Source organism: Equus przewalskii, unplaced genomic scaffold (genome assembly GCF_037783145.1).
Source record: "Equus przewalskii isolate Varuska unplaced genomic scaffold, EquPr2 ChrUn-1, whole genome shotgun sequence".
NCBI lineage: Eukaryota > Metazoa > Chordata > Mammalia > Perissodactyla > Equidae > Equus > Equus przewalskii.
Window position 1 is genome coordinate 814,608 of NW_027228758.1, and position 27,588 is coordinate 842,195.

The following is a 27,588-nucleotide window of genomic DNA, read 5'->3' on the forward strand; positions in this document are numbered from 1 at the left end:
GTGAGTCGGCAGCATTTCCTTTATCGCTTCAGGACAGAAACTCCAGTCCCCCTCCCTCTGTCCTGCCCCCAGCCCCGGCCCCGCGCGCACGGACCCTCGTCGGTGCCGTTGGGGCCGCCCGCCGCCGGCCGTAGCGCAGCCCGAAGGAGTTCCAGCGGTAGGCGGGCAGCAACTTCGCCCGCCGCACGAGCGCGGCGCCCCGGGGCGCGGGGATCCGGAGGCTGCGGGGGGCGCACGGGCCCGGCCGCTGGGGTCCCGTCGAGCTCCCCGGAGACGGGCACAGCGAGGCCGCCCGAGGGCGCCGCCCGACGGGGTCGGGCATCCCCTCCGCGCAGCGCGGGCTCTGCGCCCAGGGGGCCAGGAGCGCCAGGGGTCCGAGCCACCGGCCTAGGACAGAGCCACAGAGAGAGGCTGCGATGAAGCCGGGCCCACAAGAGGCGGCTTCAGAACACCCACGGACATGCCCTCCTGGCTTCCTTTTTGTGCCCTGACCTCGAGCAAGCCCCGAGCTCAATGCCAGGCACCATCAGCACCAGCATCTTAGCTTGGATGGTGAGGCCCTTTGCTCCTCCCTTCTTCAACAGAGCTTTGACTTCAGATGTTTTCCAGAATTAATCTTAAATAGCGTTTATATGACATTACTTCCTTTTAGGAAGCAAGCAGGGCACAGCTTGGAAATAAAACGACAGTATTTGCTGGACACTTGGCCTTGCTCCTCCTCTTGGTTCATTGCTGGCCTCTGTCCCTCTCAGCATCAGGCTGGCCCACTGGACTGTGAGCCCCAGGGTGGCGGGTGTGTCCATTCCTGTCTGTCTCTGGGAGTGCCGGAAACAGTGCCTTGCTCATGGTGGGGCCTCAGCAAATGCTCGTTAAATATATGAAAGCTAATGAGAAGCTTGTGGTTACAGAAATCAAGAAATGGGAGCTGAGACCATCGTGCCCACGCAGCCCCCCAATAATTGTGACCCCATAATAAGAATCTGAGGACTGAATGTAAGAGTGGGAAATTATCTGGGTCGCCTCAGCCAGCTGCCCTCCTCCGCTCCGGGCATAATCAGTCTCTCCCCTTCGGACTGAAGGCAGACTGGGCTCATTGGGAAGGCACTTCACACGCAGGGCTCATTGAGTTCGCTATGATTTTTGCCAGTAAAATAGTGCAAGTAGCTCTTAGTAGAAAATAACCCCAGCCAATGTTGGTAGGAGATTAGTGGCAATGAGGCCTGGTGTGTGAGTGGGTGTGTGTTGGCAGGGCAGTTGGCTTTGAGCCCCACTCCTCCATGTCCTGGCTCACTTTGGAGGAGTGTGGGCGTCTCCAGATCTAATGAAGATCTTCCTAGGCGGCCTCCTGCCTTGCCTAGGGCCTGACTGAGATGCGGAGGGACCGTGGCTTCCTTCCTAGTTACAGCCACGTCCCAGCAGCAGGATCACTGCTCAGGCTCCTGAAAGCCTTTTGTCAAAAAGAGCCAAGAGCTCGTCGTCCTGGGGCAGTGGTGAGGTTATTCTCTGGGGGCCTCCCTCAGCCAGAAAAGACACCTGAGCCCAGGAGAGAAGACACTGCGGGCAAAGGGTACCAGACCCGTGTTCTTTTGATCCGGGATATCTTATGCAGACAGTGAAATCAAATGTGTAGAGTCTGCTGCACGTCTCACTGGAGACGCTGAGGTCCGGACAGGCTCAGCGCGCTTCTAGTCTGCCGAGAGAGCTGCCCCCAGGCAGTGGTAGCCCCACTGCACTCTAGCTCGGCCCTCCGAGGCACTCGTGGGGAGCTGTGTGCCACTGGGCGTCCCAGCGGTTGGCTGGCGACTCTGGGGAGGCTTGGTTCCCTCTTGGGGCCTCAGTTTCTCCTGTTCTTCAGTTCCACAGTGAACTCACACGGTTGACAGGTATTTGGATCTGTCCTTCTGTTTAGGTTCTTTTTTTTTTTCAAATTCCCCACAAAGTGTCTGAGGTCACTGATAAAAGAAACCTACCTTGTGAATTCCTTCTCAATAGGTCTGTACAGAGAGGTGGTCGGCGTGGAGCAGAGAAAGCGTGCAGGAGCCCGGTGGTTAACAAGCACCTAGACCCAGGGGAGCCTCCTGACCCCCATAACAGTGGCAAGACAGCCCTCACTTGCAAGGGATTCCCCTGAATGAGTTGCCTGGGCCCATCTCAGTTTCCCAGTAGATGCACTGTTAAACTCACTTTGATAGACTAGCTATAATCTGAAAAATATGGTAACTCTCACTTTGCAGCTCCTCCCACCCTTCTTCCCAAACAGTGCGCACCTGTGGATCTAGGCTGCTCCACGGGCGCCGCCTCTTCTAATGTCTCCCTGAAGGAGGTGGCACAGAGGAAGAGCAAGAGCTGCCACGAAACCAGCGAGTTCATCTTGGTGAGATGATGCAGGTCCTGGAAGTGCCCTGAGGCTGAGACAGAGAGAGGGAGGAAGGACCAGGTCAGGTGCAGGGTCTGGGCTGGGTGCCGGGGCAGAGCCTGGTATGAAGAGGAAAACCCTGGAAGGGAAGAGACAGCCCCTGTCCTTGGAGGCCTCCAGTGGAGGGATGAGTCTGAACAGATGCATCGTAGAAATGACGCTGAGACCACATGCAGAGTATCGTCGTCAAAGCTGAACTCATGCTAAAGGAGGATTGTTAGGGAGGGCTTCCTGGAGGAAGTGAGACCAGTAAAGTTAGGAAGGAAGAAGGATCCATACTGATGGAAGGGGCAAGCTTGCTCAGGCTGGAGAATGGCCCAGATTCTGAATCTCAGGTTTGCTTGAGAGGAATGCTGGAGAAAGGAGGGGTGAGATGCAATGTGTCGGAGTGAGCAGGGAGGGGTGAAGGGAAGTGGGGCAAGGCATTCTGCCGAGTGAAGGACCTTGGGATCCAAACGTTGGCTCTGGAGCCTGGGAGCTGGCTCTTCTCCCCTCCAGCAGGCTTTGCATCAGTCCTGGTCTGCTTTCCTCATTAGAATGTGCCTTCTCGACCTGGCCCAGTTCCCTCCTGCTGTAATAGTCACTTAATTCTCCTTTTCAAGAAAAAGGGAAGAGAGAGGCAATCATCCCGCGCTCTCTCTTTCTCATGGCCTTTCCCAGCCTTGAAGACCGTCATTAAATTGTCTTATTGCCTATAATTCAGGGAAGAGAAAAACCTTTCCCTGATTTCTCAGGTCGATTGTCTCTATATTCTATTCTCCGCGGGCCGGGAGGATGTGAATGGAATTGACCTCAGGATTTAGGCCGTTGAGGTGGGAGCTGTGTGCCCTCATCTCCCTTCACCCCGTCTCCCTTTCCCCTCTCGTGTCCTCTACCCCCAGCACACAGTGCTTCCAGCTCCCATGTCTAATTCCTCTTTGAAAAAGTCGTCAGACACTTTGAGAGTGTCCAACAGGCGTGATTAATGACAAACTGATAGGGAGGAGGTTGCGCTGTAGGCTCAGCGAAAGGGTGTCAGCGCCAGATCTAAGGGCTGGAGCCTTCTGCCAGAGGCAGCTCCTAATGGTTGCTCAGCCCCATCCATCCCTCTGTCCTCGCCCCACTCTCCCTTCCCCTCCACACTCCCTCCAGGACCCAGGCATGGGTAGATGGTAGGAATCCTGAAACAGGATCAGGAATATCCAAATCTGGCCCCAGTTCTGCCCTGCCTCCCAGTGGGACATGAGCAAGCCTTATTGCTCCGTCTACATAATATGAGCATCGGATCAGACTGGCCACTAACTGTCCCCTCAGATGGTCACTTATCCTCATGGACTTTGTGTGTTTGTTTTTTTTTGAAGATTGGGCCTGAGCTAACATCTGTTGCCAATCTTCCTGGTTTTTCTTCTCCCCAAAGCCCCCCAGTACATAGTTGTATGTTCTAGCTGTAGGTCCTTCAGCTCTGCTGTGCGGGACGCCGCCTCAGCATGCCTGATGAGTGGTGCGGGGTCCACACCCAGGATCTGAAGCGGAACTGGTGACACCCTTGGCTGTGGAAGTGGAGCGCACAAACTTAATCACTGGGTCACAGGGCCGGCCCCTCCTGGTAGATTTCGATTCTGTGACACCAGAAACCCAGACCTTGGCTCTCTGCGTCTGCCTTAAGGCCTGGGACGGGGCGTTGGGGTAGAGGCAGGATCAGTCCACTAGAGAGAACAGTGTAAACCAGTCCTTTTGTGGTTCCAGCCCCCGGGGGGAACGGGGTCCAGGTTGGTTGAGGAATCCTTCCTGATCAGAGTGCGGCCCAGGCACCAGGCGTGCACAGGGGTGCCAAGACCCACGGCTGCTTCTGCAGCCCCTCCCCCAGATCGCAAGTCTAGCACGAGAAGCTGAGCATTTCAGAATAACAGTGCACTGGGAGGATGGGCCTGTGGGTACACAGGAGCTGTGGGGGCTGCGGGAGCCCCGCTTGGAGGGTCCAGGCAGGCTTACTGCAGGACTGGCACCTGAGCTGAGTTTCTCAGCTCAAGTCAGCCGATGAATAAAGGTTTATAGAAGGCAGTCCGAGCAGGGGAAGTTGGAGCGCTGGCCAGGCTGGGTGTGGAGGGAACTGTGGGTCCTCCAGCCCGCCAGGAGGGTGGGCTCTGTTGGAGAGAGAGAGTGAGGTGGCTAGGGCGGGGGCCACGAAGGGGCATCATCCCAGAGGGCTGAGCCAGAGAGGAATGTGCATAGATTTGCACTTCAGATGGAGCATTCTGGCTGCCCTGCAGAAGCAGGATGGCACGTGAGGAAGCGGGGAGAAGGCAAGCTGTGTGGGTAGCAGGCAGTGCTCCTCTCACCTGTGATAGAGAGCGCTTACTATGGGTGCCACGAGAAAGCTCTGGTCATCCCCCACTGCCTGACCGGTGCACGTGCGCATACACACACACACACACACATGCACATACACACGCACCCACACAGATTCCCCCAACTCTGAACACATGTGGTAGAGTTGAATTGTTTGGAAAAGAACTGTCAGCTTCCAAGGGGCCGCAATGTGGTTTCCCTGCCTGTGGGGCTTTTCTACTTAGTAACAGAAATTCCAGGCATGATCAGAAAGCTTTTGAGCTGGGGTGGCCTCCCTCCTGGGGGGACCCCAGTTCTCAGTGCAGGGGGCTCGAAGGGTGGGAAGGGACTCTGTAGGAGGTTTGGATTTGCCATCCATAAGTTGGAGGAACTGCTCAGAGGAGCCGTGATAAGCCCATGAGCCCTGAGGGGTCCCCCAGCTCCCTCTAATCCCAGCCACAGAGAGTTCATTCATTGCATGTATTCCTGCCACAGAAAGGGGAGTCCTTGGGAGGGTCTTGCCTTCACAAATAAAATGCAAAAGTCAGTGTATTCATCTGGACATCCCAGAATAATCTGGCCAACCTGGTCCTCAGGAAGGATCACCCCCTGCCCACCCCAGCCTGCCCGGGACACATCTGTCAGTCCAGGAACTGAATTCCTGCTCCCACCTCCAGAGCTTCCCCAGGCTGGGCAGACCCCTCCCAGGTGTGGATGCCGCCTCCCAGGTGTGCATGCTGCTGTGCACCTACCTTGGCGCTGTCCTGGGGCGGTGGGAGTGCCGTAGGGTCTCTGAGGCTGTGACTATTGAGGTGAGTGGACGCCCGGAGGGAGGGGAGCTGTGCTCCTGGGCTTGCTCTGCCAGCCCCCGATTGTGTCCCTTTATAAAGCCCTGAGTGACGTCTCCAGGCACAGGCCCACCTCTGCCTCTCTCCCTCCTCCTTAGACCCCTCAGAGAGCACGGCCCGTGCTGCTGTCTCCTGCCTCCTGCCTCCTGGCTCTCAGGACTGAAATCAGCCTCTTCCTCCCCCAGAAGCTCTCCAAGGCTGGCTGTCTGATTGTCATGAGTTCCCTCCATCCTCCTCAGCCCCTTCTTCCAGACCGGCTCAGCTGGAGACCCATTCTGCCCCAAACAACGTGGAAATGGACTATTTGTGAGATGTCTTGTTCCCCCTCTGGACAAGAGCCACGAGCATACCCAGTGTGAGGTGAGCCTGGTAAAGGAGGAGGCAAGGAGAGGAGGGGGTGCAGTCTGACTGGGGGTCCTTGCTCCCACAGGCTCCCAGCTCTGGCCAGCTCTGCTTGGGTCTCAGACCAGAAGGTAGCTCCTGGACTATCTGCCACTCGGGCGAAATTCTCTCTTTTCTCCTTCCTTCCTTCCTTCCTTCTTCCTGTCATTCCCTAAACAATTGCTGAGCCGTTGCTCAGCACAGGGCTTTGAGATGAATATGATGTGGTTAGACGGTGAGGCAGGTATGTAAGCAGCCGGCTAAGAGAGCAGAATAAAATGGCAGGAGGTGGACATACGTGGGAAGTGCTAAGGGGACGCAGAGAAGTGACTTCCAGGTGTAGCACATCGGAAGAAGCTGCTCCTGGGACCCACGTCTGCATCTCTTGGTGGGTGATCACACTGCTTTGTCCTGGTCCCTCGCTTTGGAGGCAGGGGTGGGTCCCCTTCCCTTTGCACACTCAGCACACACTCCGTTGCCAGTACAGACGTACAGGCTTTCACAGAGTTACTAAACGTATGCCTTGCTCTTTCTTGGGCCTGCAAGAGCGCTCCTTACCTTTGATGAGGGCTCCCCAGGATGGAGACTGTTCCCTCTATCAGACTGGGGCTCTCGGAAGGTGGGGCTACATCTCTCTCCAACAGGAAGCTCTCCCAGCACAGGCTCTACCTGGTGGGTGCACTGTGCAGACATCCCCTTAATTAATGGTTGAGAAGCACTTCCTGCCAGTATGCAGGATTAATACCCATCACTGTCTAGTGCCTACTGCTAACAGGGACTTGCAAACATGTTGTCTCACCCAGTAGGACTATTACACCAGGACAGAAATAAAAGCCTATGGGAGCAGGCCTACCCCTCGCCATGTGCAATGATGTGTGCGTTGCCTGCCCTGAGTCAGGGAGTGGACCTAGGGGGCTAGAGACACCGACTTTGAGTCTCACACACACTCACAGCTCAGGGGTTTAATCCTTCCCTTTCCTCCCATAAATACAGCGCAGGGTGTGATACCAGCCCCAGGCCCCTCTCTACGGGGCCCTGGATCTTTGCTCCCAGTCGTCTTGACAGCCTCTTGAGTTGACTTGGGGATTTGAAGTCAGTCACTTGTCTCCATCCTTCCTTCTGGACTTGGAGAGGTCCGAGTATGATGGGAGATGAGTCAGTGCAGGGTCGGGGCCTGAGGGAGTGGCCCCCATTTCCTTTCCAGCCCCTTAATCAAAGATCCAAGTTCAAGGAGCTCATCTCCACTGTTCAGACCATTGAGCTTGCGCCTTGAAGCCTCTGGAACAGCTGTGGGAGCCAAAAATCATTACTCCAGACAAAGAGTGGGGAGCAGACTCAATATCTAGGTTACTATGGAGCAGAGCTGGCCTTGAGAGCCGGAGCAGTGCCAAATGCAGACACGGAGAGGGGCCACGGGGCGTGTCAAGGCACTGGCCGTAGGGCCTCCCCCAGCTTCTCAGAGAGCTCATATCCTGTCAGGTGCTTCAAAGGGAGGGCCTGGGGACCACTGCCCCATGCCTGCCCCAAGGAGAGGACAAAATCTGCCACCTGCTTTTCCTGCTGTCATTGGCTGTCACACATCCTCTCTATGCCTGGGGCCCGACTCCGCCAGGTCCCCGGAGATCTCTGGCACCTTCTGGCTGAGTCACCTAAACTCCCTGAGTCTTCATTTCTTTGGCTCTAATAAGAAGCTATTAATAGCCACCTTCCTGTCTACCCAGACTCCTTACGCACAGGTGCTCACAAGTGCCCTCACCTCATCTGCTCCTGTCGAATGGAAAAGGCACAGGGAGGGAAGAGGAGCTGGGGCTGGCCATCCTGGGGAAGGAGGTCTGAGGGGAGATGGGGCAGGTCCTCTGCACTGGAGGCAGCAGTTTGACCAACTCCCTGTGCTCCCCCACCCCGAGGCACCCCCACCCTGCCACTTACCGCACTCAGGAAGGGGATGTTGGAGGCATTGCCCAGGAAGCCAAAGGCGACAGGGAAAAAGCTCCTAGGAGCAGAGGGGTGGAGGAGTGGTCAGTGATGGCCCCGGAGGGGAGCATAGAAGGTAGTGAGGCAGAGGTCCACCCAAAGTCTCCAGCTTTGGCTCCCAGGAGAGTGGGCCCTGGGTACTGGCGGGGGGCTTGGTTCTGCACCTATTTCTTAGGCAGTCAGGTGGAAAGACTAAGAGTGAAGACCCTGCGGTCAGACTCCTTGTGTTCAGATCTTGGCTCTGCCGTTTACCGGCGCTGTAGAAACTTGGTCAAAGTCCTTCTCTTCTCTGAGTCTCAGTTTCCAGACACAAAACGGGGTTGATAATAATAGTGTCTACGTCAGAGGACCTTACACCAGAAACGCTCAGGATAGTTTATTTTTATGATTGTCCCTGTCTTCTCCCTAGTTGGGTGTACACCACCTGCTGCAGGTTTCCTGGGCTCCGGGCACGTGTTCATTCCCCCTCACACCCTGGCACCCCTACTCTTATCGAACCCACCCTGGCAAGCCCGGCTGGGGGCAGATGTGTGATGCTTCAAAGGGCGTAGAGGCCCTGGTTGGTATGGGAAGGGATCCCTGTGTGTAGTAGAGAGGTAAGGGGTTAGGAATTTGAATTCTGGCTGTACTATCTGCTTTTCTTGGGTCTCAACTCCCCGAGGTTCACCTGCTTCTCTGAGGTCCTGATAGCTCTGATTATTAGCATTTTTTTATTGAGTTCATAATAGTTTACATCATTGTGAAATTTCAGTTGTACATTATTTCTTGTCTGTCACCACATAAGTGCCCCCTTTCACCCCCTGTGCCCACCCCCCAACCCCCTTCCCCTGGTAACTACTGAGCTGTTTTCTTTGTCCATGTATTTGTTTACATTCAACATTATTGAAATCATCTGGTGTTTGTCTTTCTCAGTCTGGCTTATTTCGCTTAGCACAATTCCCTCTGGCTCCATCCATGTTGTTGCAAATGGGATGATTTTGTCTTTTTTACTGGCCGAGTAGTATTCCGTTGTATATATATACCACATCTTCTTTATCTAATCATCAGTGGATGGGCACTTGGATAGTTTCCATGTCTTGGCTGTTGTAAAATAGTGCTGCAGTGAACATAGGGGTGCATATGCTACTGTGGATTGTTGATTTCAAGTTGTCTGGGTAGATACCCAGGAGTGGGATGGCTGGGTCATATGGTAGTTCTATTTTTAGTTCTTTGAAGAGTCTCCATACTGTTTTCCGTAGTGGCTGCACCAGTTTGCATTCCCACCAACAGTGTATGAGGGTTCCCTTTTCTCCACACCCTCTCCAACATTTGTTATTTTTAGTTTTAGTGATTATAGCCATTTTAACAGGCGTAAGGTGGTATCTTAGTGTAGTTTTGATTTGCATTGCCCTGGTGATTAGTGATGTTGAACATCTTTTCATGTGTTTATTGGCCATCTGTATATCTTCTTTGGAAAAATGTCTGTTCGTATCCTCTGCCCACTTTTCGATCTAGTTGCTGTTTTTTTGACATTCAGTTGTGTGAGTTCCTTATATATTATAGATATTAACCCCTTGTCGGATATATGATTTGCAAGTATTTTCTCCCAATTGGTGGGCTGTCTTTTTGTTTTGATCCTAGTTTCTTTTGCCTTGCAGAAGCTCTTTAGCCTGATGAACTCCCACTTGTTTATTTTTTCTTTTGTTTCCCTTGTCTGAGAAGACAAGGTGTTCAAAAAGATCCTTTTAAGTTCGACGCCAAAGAGTGTACTACCTATATTATCTTCCAGGAGTTTTACGGTTTCAGGACTTATCTTCAAGTCTTTGATCCATTCTGAGTTTATTTTTGTGTATGGTGTGAGATAATGGTCTACTTTCATTCTTTGGCATGTGGCTGTCCAGTTTTCCCAATACCACTTAATGAAGAGACTATCTTTTCTCCATTGTATGTTCTTGGCTCCTTTGTCGAAAATTAGCTGTCCATAGATGAGAGGTTTTATTTCTGGGCTTTCAGTTCTGTTCCATCGATCTGTGTGCCTGTTTTTGTACCAGTACCATGTAGTTTTGATTGCTATGGATTTGTAGTACATTTTGAAGCCAGGGATTGTGATGCCTCCAGCTTTGTTCTTTTTTCTCAGGATTGCCTTAGCAATTCGGCATCTTTGGTTGCCCCATATGAATTTCAGGATTCTTTGCTCTATTTCCATGAAGAATGTCATTGGGATTCTGATAGGGATTGAATTGAATCTGTAGATTGCTTTGGGTAATGTGAACATTTTAACTATGTTTATTCTTCTAATCAATGTGCATGGAATCTCTTTCCATCTCTTTATGTCATCATCTATTTCTTTCCATAATGTCTTATAGTTTTCATCGTGTAAGTCCTTCACCTCCTTGGTTAAATTTATTCCTAGATATTTTATTCTTTTTGTTGTGATTGTAAATGGAATTGTATCCTTGAGTTCTCTTTCTGTAAGTTCATTATTAGAGTATAGAAAAGCAACTGATTTTTGTAAGTTGACTTTGTACCCTGCAACTTTACTGTAGTTGTTAATTATCTCTAAGAGTTTTCCGATGGATTCTTTAGGGTTTTCTGTATATAAGGTCATGTTGTCTGCAAACAGTGAGAGTTTCACTTCTTCACTCCCTATTTGGATTTCTTTTATTCCTTTCTCTTGCCTAATTGCTCTGGCCAAAATCTCCAGTACTATGTTGAATAAGAGTGGTGAGGGTGGGCACCCTTGTCTTGTTCCTGTTCTCAGGGGGATGGCACTCAGTTTTTGCCCATTGAGTATGATGTTGGCTGTGGGTCTGTCATATACAGCCTTTATTATGTTGAGGTAATTTCTGTCTATCCCTTTTTGTTAAGAGCTTTTATCATAAATGGCTGTTGGATCTTGTCAAACGCTTTCTCTGCATCTATTGAGATGATCATGTGGTTTTTATTCCTCATTTTGTTGATGTGGTGTATCACATTGATTGATTTGCAGATGTTGAACCATCCCTGCATCCCTGGTATAAATCCCACTTGATCATGGTGTATGATCTTTTTGATGTATTGCCGTATTCAGGTTGCCAATATTTTGTTGAGGATTTTTGCACCTATGTTTATCAGCAATATTGGCCTGTAGTTTTCCTTTGTTATGTTGTCCTTGTCTGGTTTTGGTATCAGAGTGATGTTGGCCTCATAGAATATGTTAGGAAGTGTTCCATCTTCCCTGATTTTTTGGCATAGCTTGAGAAGGATATGTATTAAATCCTCTCTGAAAGTTTGGTAGAATTCCCCAGGAAAGCTGTCTGGTGCTGGGCTTGTATTTTTGGGGATGATTTTGATTGCTGTTTCAATCTCTTTACTTGTGATTGGTCTGTTCAGATTATCTATTTCTTCTTGACTCAGCTTTGGGAGGTTGTAAGAGTCTAAGAATTTATCCTTTTCTTCTAGATTGTCCATTTTGTTGGCATATAGCTTTTCATAGTATTCTCTTATTATCCTTTGTATTTTTGTGGTGTCCATTGTTATTTCTCCTCTTTCATTTCTAATTTTGTTTGAGATTTCTCTTTTTTCTTTGTAAGTCTGGCTAGAGGTTTGTCAATTTTATTTATCTTCTCAAAGAACCAGCTCTTTGTTTTGTTCATCCTACTGCCTTTTTGGTTTCAGTTGCGTTTGTTTCTGCTCTGATTTTTATTATTTCTCTCCTTCTGCTGATTTTGGGCTTTGTTTGTTCTTCTTTTTATAATTCAGTTAGGTATAGCTTGAGATTGCTTATTTGGGATTTTTCTTCTTTGTTAAGGCGTGCCTGTATTGTGATGAATTTCCCTCTTAGTACCACTTTTTCTGCACCCCATATGAGTTGGTATTGTATGTTTTCATTTTCATTTGTCTCCAGATATTTTTTGATTTCTCCTTTAATTTCTTCAATGATCCTTTGGTTGTTCAATAGTATGTTGTTTAGTCTCCACATCTTTGTCCCTTTCTCAGCTTCTTTATTGTAATTAATTTCTAGCTTTATAGCATTGTGATCAGAAAAGATGCTTGTTATTATTTCAATCTTCTTAAATTTATTGAGACTTGCCTTGTTTCCCAACATATGGTCTATCCTTGAGAATGTTCCATGTGCACTTGAGAAGAATGTGTATTCTGCTGTTTTTGGATGGAGTGTTCTATACATGTCTATTAAGTCCAACTGGCCTAGATTTTCAGTTAATTCCACTGTTTCCTTGTTGACTTTCTGTCTGGATGATCCATCCATTGATGTGAGTGGAGTGTTGAGGTCCCCTACTATTATTGTGCTGTTATTAATATCTTCTTTTAGGTTTGTTATTGGTTTCTTTATGTACTTTGGTGCTCCTGTGTTGGGTGCATAGATATTTATAAGTGTTATGTCTTCTTGATGGAGTGTCTCTTTGATTATTTTACACTACTCCTCTTTGTCTCTCTTTACCTGCCTTATCTTGAAGTCTACTTTGTCTGATATAAATATGGCAACACTACTTTCTTTTGTTTGCCATTAGCTTGGAGTATCATCTTCCATCCCTTCACTCTGACTCTGTGTTTGTTATTGGAACTGAGATGTGTTTCCAGGAGGCAGCATATTGTTTGGTCTTGTTCTTTAATCCATCTCACCTCTCTGTGTCTTTTTATTGGAGAATTCAATCCATTTACATTTAGGGTGATTATTGATATATGAGGGCTTAATGCTGCCATTTTGTCACTTGTTTTCCATTTCTCCTGCATTTCCTTTGTTTCTTCTCCTGTGTGTTTCAGTCTACCAGCTGAGTTATGTAGTTTTTTTATGTTGTGTTTCTTTGTTTTCTTCTTATTTATTATTGGTGTCTCTGTTCTGATTTTTTGTTTAGTGGTTACCATGAGTTTTGTATTCAAAATCTTGTAGATAAGATAGTCCATTTTCTGATGGCCTCTGATTTTCTTAGACTAACCGATTCAGTCCCTCTCCTCTTTCCCTCCTAAGTTGTTTTTCTCATATCTTATTCCATCTTGTGTTGCGAGTTTGTGGTTAAAACGACAAGATTATCTTTGTTTTTGGTGTTTTCCTTCCCTTTATCTTTAATGTTATACTTGAGTATTTGCTAACCTGTTCCGATGTATAGCTACAATTTTCTGATTTTGTCTACCTATTTATCTCCTTACTCTGTGCTTTGTAACCCCTTTCTCCCTTTTTGTTTTTCAGGTATGAGGGCCTTCTTGAGGATTTCTTGTAGGGGGGCTCTTGTGGCTACAAACTCCCTTAGTTTTTGTTTATCTGGGAAAGTTTTTATTTCTCCACCATATCTGAAGGATATTTTCGCTGGATAGAGTATTCTTGGCTGAAAGTTTTTGTCCTTCAAAGATTTGAATATTCTAGTCATTCCAGTCTCTCCTAATCTGTAAGGTTTCTGAAAAGAAATCTGCTGAGAGCTTGATGGGGGTTCCTTTGTAGGTTATTGTCTTCTGCCTTGCTGCCCTTAGTATTTTTTTTTTCGTCATTCACTCTTGACAGTTTCCCTACTATAAGCCTTGCAGTAGATCTTTTTATATTGACATGTTTAGGAGATCTGGCAGCTTCTTCCACGTGGATTTCCATCTTCTTCCCCAGGTTTGGGAAGTTCTCTGCTGTTATTTCTTTGAACAAGATTTCTGCTCCATTCTCCTTCTCTTCTCCCTCTTGAATGCCTATAATTCTTATGTTGCATTTCCTCATTGAGCTGGAGGTTTCTTGGAGACTTTCTTCATTTCTTTTTAGTCTTAGTTCTCTCTCCTCCTCCGTCTAGAGCATTTCAACATGTCTATCCTCAATTATGCTGATTCACTTCTCTATGATATCTGCTTGAGCAGTCAGAGAATCCATATTTTGTTTTATCTCATCAATTGTGTTTTTCATCTCTAATATTTCTGATTGGTTCTCCTTTATAGTTTCAATCTCTTTTGTGAAGCAGCCCCTGAACTCATTGAATTGTTTCTCTACATTCTCTTTTACCTCGTTGAGTTTTTTGATGATAGCTGTTTTGAATTCACTGTCATTTAGATTACATATTTCTGTGTCCTCAGGACTGATTTCTGGGTTCTTGTCATTTTCTCTCTGGTCTGGAGATTTACTATAACGTTTAATACTGCTAGAGGGTGTGGCTCTGTTTTTGCATGTTGTGTGCTATTTGGTCACAGTTGCCACCTATCGCCACTGGGTGGGGGTCAAAAGTCACGTATTCTGAGCTCTCCGCCTTCAGCCAAGATCCTGGGCACTGGAGCCAGCTCTGGGGGAGGGGGGCGCTTTCACCTCGGTAGGGGCTTTCCCCTAGGCTGCGAGGGCCCTCAGGGATCTTTGATGTTCCTGTGGATGAACGTCCCCTGCTTCGTTCCTTCCCTCCTGGAGGCTGTGCATGGTCCTGGATTGCTGTCTTTTGAGGAGAATGTGAAGTTCTCTCTTACCCCATTCCACCTCCTCCAAGGGGTCTCCAGTGTCTCTGCCCCCCATTGTATGGCTGTGTGGGTGGTCTCTCAGACGTCTTTTGTGTTGTGTGGATGTCCCCTGTTGGAGTACAAATGTCCTTTTCATTGTATGGTGGAGGGGAGAGTGCCGGGAAAGCTCACGCCGCCATGACGCTGACGTCACTCTATTATTATTATTATATTTTGTCCCTTACAATGCTGCTGCAAGGCATCTTTGTCAAGGTCTACTTCTGGTTTGAACTACTAAACCTGCAGTAGCCCCACTTACACTTTGAAGCCCTCCATAAATGGTAGCCATTGTCAGAATTTGCTTGTCTCCTATTCAATTGCAATTTCCTCAGGAAGTTTCTCCTTGTTTCATGCCATATCCCCATATCAGCCCTGCATTTGGCACACAGTAGATGCTTTTTATATATTTGACTGAATAAATGACTGTTTGAGTAAAGCCATATTTGAATGTTGAATAAACGGATGGCAGAGCATGGTGAGAAAATTCAGTTTCTGGAAGCTGCACTCCCTGATGTCTGTAAGGTCTAGGTCATTCAGGCGAATCAAGGTGTTTTCAGGGCTGCACTGAGCAAGTGGAGGCTTTGTGAGAACCCAGTGGCTCCTGCTCCCAGCTCCTTCCCGTGAGGCCATAGCCATGATTCTCCATCCTCCATCATCCTCACCCCACCCCCCTTCTCTCCACAGGGCTCCAAGGCACTCAGGTCTCCCCTCCCTCCCCCATATTCCATGAAGGCCATTCTTCTCCTTGAGAACCCTCCAGTCTTCTCTGAGACCCTCCCCACCTCTCAAGGTCCTGCTTCCTCTAGGACACCTCCCTGGCCCTGAATGTGGCCACACATCCCTCCTAAGTTCCACTCTGCCTTTCACTAGGCCCAGGCTGACACAGGCCAGGCTGAAGGGTGTGGGACCAGGAGCTAGAGACACCTGGATCAAGTCTAGATCCTTTGCACATGACTTGTGAGGCCTCGGGCAGGGGGCACTCTCTGAGCGTTGGTTTCCTATCTGTGAAGCGGAGGACAATCATGCAGTGGGTTGTGGAGATGACAGATGAGATGATGATATGAGCGTACTTGGTGCATGTTAGGGGCCTGGCAAATGCTGGCTCACTGCCCCTGCTCCTTGTCTAGATCGCTGGACTGGAGGGCAGCTCTGGCCTCCTCCCTGGTGACAGGCACAGTGCTGGGCACACAGCAGGTGCTCAGTGTTTGCTGATTGGTGGGCTTATCCCTCCAATTTACCCTTCCACCTACTGGAGGAGGGCCTTCCCAAGTGTCTGCCTGACACCCCTCCCATTCTCAGTCCTTCATCAGCTCCCATCTCTTGTGGATGAAATTCAGCCTCTGCACACCCTGCTGGTGGTGTTGCCCAGACCGGGTGAAGTGATCTTAGCTACTCAGAGGCCCTGTGGACCTGTCCCGGGGAGGGAACTGGCACTCACTTGAAGAGGTTAAAGAATCCGTAGGTTTCCAGGCACATGCCCAGAAGGGGCCAGCGCAGGAGCACAATGACCACACCTCCCAGGAAGAAGCTGGTCCCCTTGAGCTTGTGCCTCTGGAAGAAGAAGGCGAGCATCTTCCTCAGGCCAATGATGAGGGACAGGCCCACCAGGAACAGGAGCTGCGGGGCAGGGAGAGGAGCATGAGCGCCAACACACCAGCCCCTCGGGGTCAGGGGCCAGGTGCTCCGCCGTCAGGCGTGGGGCAGGGCTTGCTAAGGAAGGACGACATCAGAGAGGGCAAGCCAGCAACGTGGCAAAATCCCAGAGCCTTGAGTAGTTCAGGCTTGTTAGGAATGGGACTGCCCAGAGGCAGGGGGATGGACAAGGAGAAATTTGAATGTCTCTAGCTTCTCACTCAGTCTGACCCAGTTTCTTGGACCCCAAGCACTTCTTCGTGTAGGACTCCATTTCTCACCACACCTCCAAGGAAGATGGGACAGACAATGAGCATCTCTCTGTCTGACAAATGGTGCCTAAACGTGTTAAGCGGCCTTACCCAACATCCCACGGAGCCGTCAGCACTCCGCTGCCTGTGAAGTCACATCCCAGGCCCCCCGCTCTGCGGCCCTGCCACTCCTAACGACCCCTTCACAGTGCCTGGACCCCATCAGATGTTTGGGTCTGGCTTTCTTCCCACGTGTTCCACCCCGCTGGAAGTGCTCTGTCTGCCTCCATGCCCGTCTCCTTTCCAAATGCATTTTCATCCTTCTCTCACTGGGTGTGCTCTTTTCTCCACGCACCTTGTTTCACACCAAATGTGTTCATCTTATTGTGACTTTACCCTGCCCCAGCTTCCTCCCCAGTCGTGTATGTCCGTGTGGCATCCCTGTCCCTAGGCGGCGGGATTCCCATGGCAGGAACAGAGTCGGATTCATCTCGGCGTCCCCAGGGCCTCACCCAGAGCTTGGCATGAGAATCCGGGTCCTCAGGTTCTCTGTGCCCAGCAGGCCTTGCTGTCCATCCCAGCCATGCTCGCCTGCCCACACTTGATGGTGCCTGACCCCTGGATGGGCACAGTCTGAATGAACTGGGGCTGACCCTCCCAGCAAGAGAGACCTCAGGTAGGTTGGCGGGGGAGGTACACAGGGCTGGCACTCACGTTTCCGAAGGCCAGGAGCACTGCATCAAAGTACAGGAGTATTCCAAAGAGGACGAAGAAGACGCCGAAGCCAGTGGTGCCCACACCAATCTCTGCAATGGGCAAGGAAGTCGTCGGGGGAGGGCTTTGGGGGCAGGTTGGGGTGCTGGAACTTTCCCCCATTGCTGCTGGACAGGAGCCCGCTGGGGGCTGGGGGCTGGGGTGGCTCTATTTCCATCCGGGAATCTCACTTCCGTGGTCTCAGGGATGAGGGGACGAGAAGGGAAAGGAAGGATGGGCAGGAACCTCTGTTTAGCACCTGGGAACTGGTGATCTGTTCTCTGCGTATGGCTCTGTCCTCACAGCAACCCCATGAGGCAGCTGGTGCCACCCTCACTGCTTCCCATTTTCGGCTTCCTCCTGTCTTCAAATGCTACACCATCCAGATCATTCTCAGGGTTGGTTCCTGGCATAACACAACCGCCTGCCTACTCTCTTCTGTCCTCTTGCCCTTGGGACCTGCTGATGCCCAACCCACACCCGGGCAGGAGAAGACCACTGAGAAGTCATGGCGGCCAGCCCCAAACAGTCTCCGAACCACCCGGCTGTCCTGCTCTACTTCCCAAGAGGCTTGTCCTCCTGAACAATGCTTCACACCATCTCATCGCTCCTCTACACTGCCCGTCCCCAGCTTCCGGGTGATGACCTCTCACACTTGATTGGAAAAATAGAAGTTGTCAACCAGGAATGTGCTCATCTTTCCACCTGGGAGTCCACACCCTAGCCTGCACCTGCTCCATTCTCCTCCCTGCTCCTGCAGCAGCCACCTTGGCTGCACTGCCGTATGCCCCCGAGCCTCCTGACTTCAGCCTCAGTGCTGGGCAGGCCTGCGCAAGGTGGACCCACACTGCCAGAGCCCCTCCCAGTCTGCCCCTGCCTTCTGGCTTTGTGCCTCAGGGCCTTCTGGGAAGCTGCAGGAGTTTGCTCAGAGCCAGTGAGCACAGAAGAGAAGTGCAAGATATTAAGCCTCTCTGGTTTGGTCAAGGGCTACATTTTTGACAATTTGACATGCTTTTCAGATCCAGTGAAGAAAAGTTGTAACAATAACAGGATATGAAGTTTCTTTCCTTTTCTTTTCTTTTTTGCTGAGGAAGATTTGCCTGAGCTAACATCCATTGCCAATCTTCCTCTTTCTATGTGAGGTGCTGCCACAGCACGGCCACTGACAGACAAGAGATGTGGGTCTGTGCCTGGGAACCAAACTCGGGCCACCGAATTGGAGTGCACCAAACTTAACCACTAGGCCATGGGGACTGGCCCTGAAGTCCCTTTTTTCTTAAACCCTCTCCATCAGGCAGAATTGTTAATTTTGCTTATTTTTGCCACTCTGATAGTCAACAAATGACAGTTCATTGTGTTGCTTCATTTTTAAATGGAATTGATTGAATTTTTAATTTTAAAGATTTTATTTTTCCTTTTTCTCTCCAAAGCCCCCTGGTACTCAGTTGTGTGTTTTTAGTTGTGGGTCCTTCTAGTTGTGGCATGTGGGACACCGCCTCAGCATGGCTTGATGAGTGGTGCCATGTCCAAAACCAGTGAAACCCTGGGCCACAGAAGCGGAGCATGCGGATTTAACCACTCAGTCAGGGGCTGGCCCCCATCTTAACCATTTTTAAGTGTGCAGTTCAGTGGCATTAAGTACAGGCACACTGTCATACAACTGTCATCATCATTCATCTCCAGAGCTCTTTTCCTCTTACAAAACTGAAACTCTGTCCCCATTAAACACTATCTCTCCTTCTCTCCTCGCCCAGTGCCTGGCACCCACCATTCTTCTTTCTGTTTCTGTGGTTCTGACTGCTCTAGGCACCTCATATAAGTGAGATCATACAGTTATCTGTCTTTTTGTGATTGGTTTATTTCACTTAGCACCATGTCCTCAAGGTTCATCCACGTTGTAGTGTGTGACAGGATCTCCTTCCTTTATCAGGGCTCAGTAATATTCCAGTGTGTGTAGAGACCACATTTTGTTTATCTATTCATCATCCATGGCCATGTGGGTTGCTTCTGCCTCGTGAATAGTGTGAATGATGCTGCTGTGAACACGGGCGTGCAAATAGCTCTTCAAGACCCTGCCTTCACTTCTTTTGGACAAATACCCAGAAGTGGAAGTGCTGGATCAGATGGTAGTTCTATTTTTGCCTTTTTGAGGAACCACCATACAGTTTTCCATTGTAGCTGCACCATTTTACATGTGCACAAGGGTTCCAGTTTCTCCACATCCTCACCCACCCTTGTTATTTTCTGTTTTTTGTTTTGTTTTGTTTTTGATAGCATCCATCCTAATAGGTATGAGGTGGTACCTCATTGTGGTTTTGATTTGCATTTCCCTAAGGATTAGGGATGTTGAGCATCTTTTCATGTGCTTGTTGGTTATTTATAAATCTTCTCTGAAGAAGGGTCTATTCAAGTCCCTTGCCTATTTTTTAAACAGGTTGTTTGGGTCTTTTGTTGTTGAATTGGAGGAGTTCTTTACATATTCTGGATATTAACTCCTTATCAGATGTATGACTTGCAAATATTTTCTCCCATTCCATAGGTTGCCTTTTTGCTCTGTTGATGTGTCCTTTGGTGCATAAAAGTTTTTAATTTTGATAGTTCAGTTTACCTATTTTTTCCTTCGTTGCCTATGCTTTTGGTCTTGTATCTGGAAAAGCATCGTCAAATTGAGTGTCAGGAAGCTTTTCTCCTACGTTTTCTTCTAAGAGTTATAGTTTTACCTCTTACTTTGATCTAAAATGAACTTTCAGATAATTAGGTGTATATATATAAACCTTGTGACATAAGGTAAGGGTCCAGTTTCATTCTTTTGCCTGTGGATGTCCAGTTTTTCCAATGTCATCTGTTGAAAAGACCGTCCTTTCACCATTGAATGGTCTTGGCTCCCTTGTTGAAAATCCTGTGGCCATCAAGGCCAGGTGTGTCTCTGGGCTCTCTGCTCTAGTCCATTGGTCTCTGTGTCTGTCTTTATACCAGTCCCACACTGTTTTGATTACTGGAGATTTGTAATAAATTTTGAAGTCAGGAAGTATGAAATCTCCAACTTTGTTGTTCTTTTTCAAGATTGCTTTAGCTATTTGAGATCTCTTGAGATTCTATATGAATTGTAGGATGGGTTTTTATATTTATGCAAAGAAATGCCATTGGGATTTTGATAGAGATTGCGTTGAATCTGTAGATTTCTTTGGATAGTAGTGACATCGTAACAATCTTAAGTCTTCCAATCCATAAACACAGGATCTTTCTATTTATTTGTGTCTTTTAAAATTTCTTTCAGCAATATTTTGTGGTTTTCAGTGTACAAATATTTTGCCTCCTTAGTTAAGTTTATTCCTAAGTATTTTATTTGTTTTGATGCTGTTATATATTTCAAAAATTATTTTTATTTATTTATTTTTTTTTGCTGAGGAAGATTCACCCTGAGCTAACATCTGTGCCAGTCTTCCTCTACTTTGTATGTGGGTCACTGCCACAGCATGGCCATTGATGAGTGGTGTAGGTCTGCGCCCGGGAATGGAACCAGGGCCACCGAAGCAGAGCACGCCACTAGGCCACAGGGTCGGCCCTCGATGCTGTTATAAATGGAATTTTGTTGCTTCCTTTTAGAAAATTACTATGGGGTTGTATGACTTCAACTTTATATTGTACATACAGTTTTGCAACTTGCTTTGTTTACTTAATATAGCTGGAATGCCTTATTTTCTTTTTATTGTAAATTTTATGGAAGATAGGAACATGGCGGGAGTATCTTTTTAAACTACAACATGTAAAATTTTATTAAAAATTGAAGTTGGCTTAATGTTCTTAAAGAAAACATATAGGCAATTTTTAAAGAGAAAAATCTTACTGGACTTGTTAACACTTTAGAGTTGATCCTCACAATCTCTATGAAATTGGTATTATTGCCATGCTTTTATAGATAGTTGTAAAAAGTTTGGTTGTTAAGAGGCAGAACTGTAAAAACAAAACAAAATAAAAACAAAATTATTGAGACGACTTCTTGGCTAACTTATATTTACAACTGAAAGAAAATGAAACAATGGGTTAACTTTTTTCTTAGTTTAAATAAATTGAATTAAAAAAATAAAAATATCTGTTATTAGCTTACACCTGCCATAAAAATAGGTCATTGATCTCAGTTCTGATGATATGCCCTGTCTCCCTCAGCAGATGTTTTTATGTGGAAACACAACGTGAGCATTTTATTGGGTTGATCTTGTTAAATATCCATATGTCCACCCTGCAAACACTTAGGAACAGCCTCTACTCATTTTGTAGAAACAGCATAAGTTTCTCAAATGCACACTTAGGTCTTCTGTTCTATATTATACTTTCTTCTGCAACAATGATTTGCTGGTTGGTGTGTTTACTACTTTTCCACTTGTTCCACGCTCTTCTCGAAGGGCTGGTGCAGTTCTAGAATTTTCCTGGGACGGGTCACACACTGTGCTTCCAGCATTCAGCGGAGAAACTGCACCGTGGACACAAAACCTCACAGAAAAGGGTCAGAAACTGTGTTTCTCACTCACAAGCCTCAGACCCTCCTCGGCGATTCAGTCAAGTGACCAGCAGGGCTGCCCCTGAAGTTCCCTTTGGGCAGCGGGCATGGCCGAGAGGAAGGGCAGGACAGCAGTGCCAAGCCCGCCAGGGGTGGCCGGCGGCCCAAACCTCGCGACCTCAGTGCCCAGCAGCTCCGGAGTGGCTGCCCAGAGGCGCCGTGGCCCGCAGCCCACTGCAGGGACTGAAGGCAGGGGCCAGGCCTGGCGCCATCAGAGGGGGAAGCAGTGTCACCTGGAGCGGGCGGGGCCCTCGGCCAGGGCTGTGCAGGGAGCCTCCGAACACCACTCACTTCTCTCTCACTCTCTTTAATTTTGCACAGAAAAGTGGCAAGTCCAATACAAAGAATTTCTCCTGAACCGTTTGAGTTGCCACCGGGCACTCGTCACCCTGAATACTGCGGCGTGGTTTCCTGTGCTCTGCTGCACAGCCAGGACACAGCCCTTTAAGTCTGGAGATTAGTGTTGATCCATTCCTGCGTCTAACCCTCAGCCCCCGGGCGGGGTTCAGGGGGGTCCCAGGAATATCATTTACAGCAAAATGGTCCAGTTCCCAATCCCATGTGGCATTTGGTTGCCACATCTCTAGCCTCATGTCTGGAACAGCTCCTCCGTTTCTCCTTGACCTGGACACTTTTGAAGGTTCGGGCCGGTTACTTTGCAGTTGTCCCCTCTTTGGTTTGTCCCATGTCTCCTCGTGACTAGATGCAGGACATGCAGACATATCAACAATCGTGGTGCTGTTTTCTTCTCACTGCCTCTATTACGTGACCCACGGTTTCCATACTGTGAAGGCACTCTCCACCCCAGCCCTGACGCCCAGGATGCTTCACCTGCCCTGGCACCAGGCCAGCCCAGAGTGAATACCTTTCCACCAGCTGGGGCTCTGACACCAGCTCTGGGCTCCCCCCTCTCCACCTGATGGTTTTAGGACTAAAGTTCAGGAAGAAGAAGGAGGGAATGGAAAGAGAAAGAGCTTTCCTTCGGTTTTCAAAGCTAACAATAGTGATGACTAGTAATAACCGCCAGCACTGATGAACACACGGTGCCAGGCACAGTCCAGCACTTCAAGCACTAACTCATCTACTTTTCATAGCTGCCTATGAGATATGTATTCCGTTAGCTCCATTTCACAAGCAGAACTGAAACTCCGCTGGGGGTACACAGCCAACAGCTGGCAGAACCAGGGGTTGAAGTCTGGCTCTAGAAAAACTGCCTTTAACCAACCCTGCCCAGTCCACTTCCGCCTCCCACACCCCTCCACAAAACTGCTCCTGCTTTGGCCACCTGTGATGTCCACGTTCCCAAATCCAATGGACAGGCACCAGTCCTCGTCCGTCAGCAGCTGGCCACTCCCTTCCTGAAGTGTCCTCTCTGGGCTTGCACGATTCCGTGCGGTTGATTTCCCCCTGCTGCTCTCACCACCCTTCCCCGTCTCTTTTGCCAGCTCCTACTTCTCTTTTTTCCTCTTGCGATTTGAATTGCTCAGGGCTTCGGCTCCAGCTCGCTTCTCTTCTCGTTCTACCTCCACACGTAGCCCACGTCTTTGTGTATCACTGGTGTGCTGACAACATCCATGATTGTCTTTCTGCCATGCCTCTCTTTGAGCTTCCAAACTCACATCTAGCTGGCTGCTTAGCGTATCTGCTTGGTTTTCTCTCTCCGCGGTATTGTGAACTCAACAGGTCCAAACCGGGCTCCTGGTCTTCCTTCCTTAAACTCACACCTCCCTTGGTTTCCCCCAAACGAATAAAAATGCCTCTGCCACCCAGCCCGAGAGCCGGCGCTGAGCCTCCTCACTGGCCCTGCCCTCTCCCCGTTCAATCTGCAGCTAAGTCTTATTGCTGCTTCTCCCCACATGCATCTTGAAGGGAGTCCATTTTGCTTCCCTCTTACCGCTTAATGCCAAGCCTCCATCCCCTCTTTCCTGACTCCCTCAGCTAACCCCAGGTAGTCTCCCGCTTAATCCTGCCACCCTCTTATCCCTTCTCCACACAGCAGTCAGGGATCTTGGAAAACATTCAATCCAATAATGTTCGCGCACTGCATAGAATCCTTCATGGCTTCCCACTGGGCTTAGAATGAAACAGCGTCCTCCCATCCACACCTTGGCTTACAGGCCTTGCAGGTTGGGGCCCAGGCCTGCTGGTCCAACTTCATCTCCTGCCACTATCCCCCTTGCCTGCCGTACTCCAACCACATTATTGTTTCCCTGATGAACCTTTCTGCCTCAGGGCCTTTGAATATGTGGTTTCCTCCCACTTGTTATCTGCTTTACTGCATAATCATCCTTCAAATCTCAGTGTAAATGTCAGTTCCTCAGGGAACACTGATCCACTCTCCCTTCCCTGACCTAATCTGGTTCCCTCATTTCTCTCTCTCATAGGACTTATCACATTTTCATTTAATAAAATGTTGGCTTGCTATTGGGCTCAGGCTCAGCCCTCTTCTCTCTCTATTTTTATTTCTTAGATCAGTGGTTCTCAACTTGGGGTGGGGGAGGGAGAGGAGGGGGCGATTTTGTTCTCCATGGGACGTTTGGTAATGTCTGGAGACATTTCCGGTTGTCATAACTAGGAGTGGTAGTATGCTACTGGCATCCAGTGAGTAGAGGCCAGGGATGCTGCTAAAAGCCTATAAAGCACAGGACAGCCTCCACAACAAAGAAGTACCCTGCTCCAAAATGTCAGTAGTGGGGAGGCTGAGAACTGTGCCCCAGGCATGTCACCAGCTCTCATGGTTCTAAATACCATCAAGATGCTGGTAAGTCTCAGATTTCTCTGTGTGTCCCAGACTCATAGACCTGACTTCACTTAAGATCTCTCCTGGATGTCTACTGGCACATCAAACTCAACATGTCTAGCAGCCAACCCCTGCTTCCCCCCACTCAGACTTGTAATTGCTCAGGAGAAGTACTGCAGGCATTCCTGACTTCCGGCCACCACACCCCAATGCAGTGCACCAGCATTCCTTCCAGCAATTTCCTCAGGAAGAACCAGCATTGACCTCTTCCCACCAGGACAGCACTACCGCCCTGCTCTCCTGCCCCGTCTCACCTCAGACTGTCTCCTGCCCCGTCTCACCTCAGACTGTCTCCTGCCCCGTCTCACCTCAGACTGTCTCCTACACCGTCTCACCTCAGACTGTCTCCTGCCCCGTCTCACCTCAGACTGTCTCCTGCACTGTCTCACCTCAGACAGCTCTCCCACGCCGTCTCACCTCAGACTGTCTCCTGCCCCGTCTCACCTCAGACTGTCTCCTGCCCCGTCTCACCTCAGACTGTCTCCTGCCCCGTCTCACCTCAGACTGTCTCCTGCCCCGTCTCACCTCAGACTGTCTCCTGCCCCGTCTCACCTCAGACTGTCTCCTGCACTGTCTCACCTCAGACAGCTCTCCCACGCCGTCTCACCTCAGACTGTCTCCTGCCCCGTCTCACCTCAGACTGTCTCCTGCCCCGTCTCACCTCAGACTGTCTCCTGCCCCGTCTCACCTCAGACTGTCTCCTGCCCCGTCTCACCTCAGACTGTCTCCTGCCCCGTCTCACCTCAGACTGTCTCCTACACCGTCTCACCTCAGACTGTCTCCTGCCCCGTCTCACCTCAGACTGTCTCCTACACTGTCTCACCTCAGACAGCTCTCCCACGCCGTCTCACCTCAGACTGTCTCCTGCCCCGTCTCACCTCAGACTGTCTCCTGCCCCGTCTCACCTCAGACTGTCTCCTACACCGTCTCACCTCAGACTGTCTCCTGCCCCGTCTCACCTCAGACTGTCTCCTGCACTGTCTCACCTCAGACAGCTCTCCCACACCGTCTCACCTCAGACTGTCTCCTGCCCCGTCTCACCTCAGACTGTCTCCTGCCCCGTCTCACCTCAGACTGTCTCCTGCCCCGTCTCACCTCAGACTGTCTCCTGCCCCGTCTCACCTCAGACTGTCTCCTGCCCCGTCTCACCTCAGACTGTCTCCTGCCCCGTCTCACCTCAGATTGTCTCCTGCCCCGTCTCACCTCAGACAGCTCTCCCGCACCGTCTCACCTCAGACTGTCTCCTGCACTGTCTCACCTCAGACCCCTCCTGCCCCGTCTCACCTCAGACTGTCTCCTGCCCCGTCTCACCTCAGACTGTCTCCTGCCCCGTCTCACCTCAGATTGTCTCCTGCCCCGTCTCACCTCAGACAGCTCTCCCGCACCGTCTCACCTCAGACTGTCTCCTGCACTGTCTCACCTCAGACCCCTCCTGCGCCGTCTCACCTCAGACAGCTCTGCTGCCCCGTCCCACCTCAGACAGCCCTCCTGCACCACCTCACCACAGAACTTGTTTCCCCTTGCTTCCCTCATCCCTCCACAATCCATTCACAAGTCGGCATCCGGAGTAAACCTCTTGAAAACGTACACAGATCTTGTTCCGCCTCTCCCAAAAACCCTTCCTTGGTTTCCCAGCTTATGGAGATAGTACCAGCGTCCTCAAAGAGTCTACCTCCCCCTTGGCTCTCTGAGTAAACTCCTACTACTCCTTCCTACTCACTTGGCTCCAGCCACACCAGCCTCTTAGTTCTTCAGACACGCCTTGTGTTCTAATGTCTCTGGGCCTTTTCCCCGGCTGTCCTCGCCTCCTCGAGCATTTTCCCCTCCAGACAGCTGCACGGCTTTCTTGCTCCCTTCCTGGAGGTCTCTGTTTCAAGGCCCCTTCCCAGTGCAGGCTTCCTCCCCACTCTGTGAGCACTCCCTAGCCACCTTATCTTGTGTTTTTGTCCAGAGGACCCATCGCCATCTGACCTTCCACATTCTGGCTCTTTGCCTGTCGGTGACCTGGAACGTAAGCAGGGAATACTGCAGTCTACTCTGCCCAACACAGTGCTTGGCACAGAGAGGAGACGAATTTGCTCCGTCAATGGATGAATATTCTCTCCAGTTTACAGCCGAGACACTGGGGCTGGGGTCTTTAAGGAACTCACACAAGTGAAGCTCACAGAGCCACGGTCCCCACCCTCCCAGACCCGTGGACGAGCTCTCTGTCGTTCCCCCAAAGGCAGGGGCAGGAAGTTCAGGAGTGGGGATATGGTGGTTCAGGGAGGGGAGTGGAGCTTACTTTCTGATAAGAAGGGAGCCAGGGCCACCTGACACCTGAGACTGTGGGGAGGAAGGATGTCGGAGTGGGCAGAGGCCTTCTGAGTCTACCTTTGCAGCATCCCAGGTCCAAGACCCTGAATGGGAAAGGGACCAGCCTGAGTGGTGAACTTGCCAGCTCCCCCAGGCACTGGCCTCTGGCCCCCCGGGGGGCCCTGAGCAACTCCCCACCCACCGGAAGGCAGGTGAGCCACCCCCCGCCCTGGCCCCGCTGCCTCAAGGATGCCAACACAGCAGCTCCCACATATTGGCTCCAGAGGTCACCTCGTCGGTTCCCCAGAGAGAGATCTTGGCTGAGGCGGGCATCTCAGCCCCGCCCCACCCTGGATACCCCATTCCAGCCCCGCCCCCTCGACAGCACCAGCTGCGCACTCACTCTGCCATTCAGTGATGGAGATCATGCCGTAGGCTGCCTGGGGGGCCTTCTGGGTGGGAGCTGGCACAAGGTGAGGAGCAGAGAGGACCGAGCTCACACGTGTCAAGGGAAGCTGACCCTTGGTAAGTTGTGAAATGAGCCTCTGGTGAATCATTAACCCCCAACATGAACGGCTGCTTAAAGTCGCAGGCGCCCCTGGCCCGGTCCTTCCCAGAGGACACTGCCCCTCCCACTCCACCCACCCGACCCTCCCATGCCCACCCTCCCTGCCCTGAGGCTGAGTTCAGCTGTTTCCGTCCTCTCTGCAAACCGGGCTGTGCGTGGAGCAACAGGCAGGCAGGGAATGTGGGCTCCTGACGCGGTTTGGTAGGGGGTGCGGGAAGAGTTGGCCTCTGTTTCTCTGGAAAAGTACTAAATTCACCCTGTAAGTGAAGTTGGCTTGCTTTGTGCTCGTATCCCTGCTGGACGCTAGGGGGTGACAAGCAACTGAGAAAACCTGTTGCTAACAGGTCCCTGGGCGAGCCAGATGCCTGAAATC

The 27,588-nt window shown here is 50.1% G+C and overlaps 1 protein-coding gene across 5 annotated transcripts; it reads right to left on the reverse strand.

The window, feature by feature from the left end:
• GOLT1A (golgi transport 1A) lies at positions 1–27,200 on the reverse strand. 5 transcript variants are annotated; one of them, XM_070608722.1, is made up of 5 exons: positions 27,051–27,186; positions 16,956–17,047; positions 15,797–15,975; positions 2,268–2,408; positions 3–387 (listed from the first exon to the last, which is right to left on the reverse strand). In XM_070608722.1, the coding sequence occupies exons 1-4, from the start codon at positions 27,073–27,075 to the stop codon at positions 2,276–2,278; spliced, it is 429 nt and encodes a 142-aa protein (XP_070464823.1). In that variant the 5' UTR covers positions 27,076–27,186; the 3' UTR covers positions 3–387; positions 2,268–2,275. The 5 variants fall into 5 exon arrangements, with proteins under 5 accessions (XP_070464820.1, XP_070464821.1, XP_070464822.1 ...); XM_008530036.2 differs by lacking the exons at positions 3–387; positions 2,268–2,408 and adding exons at positions 6,900–7,239; positions 7,882–7,945; XM_070608719.1 differs by lacking the exons at positions 15,797–15,975; positions 16,956–17,047 and having other exon boundaries at positions 1–387; positions 27,051–27,200.
• Between the last annotated feature and the right edge of the window lie 388 nt (positions 27,201–27,588).

Excerpts from the sequence above, each read along its gene's own strand:
- GOLT1A (XM_070608719.1), bottom strand. The coding sequence starts at position 27,075 with ATGATCTCCATCACTGAATGGCAGA. Across the intron at positions 2,409-27,050 it reads CTCCATCACTGAATGGCAGA|CCTCAGGGCACTTCCAGGAC; the intron begins GTGAGTGCGCAG and ends TCTCTGTCTCAG. Across the intron at positions 388-2,267 it reads GGAGCAGCCTAGATCCACAG|GCCGGTGGCTCGGACCCCTG; the intron begins GTGCGCACTGTT and ends GCTCTGTCCTAG.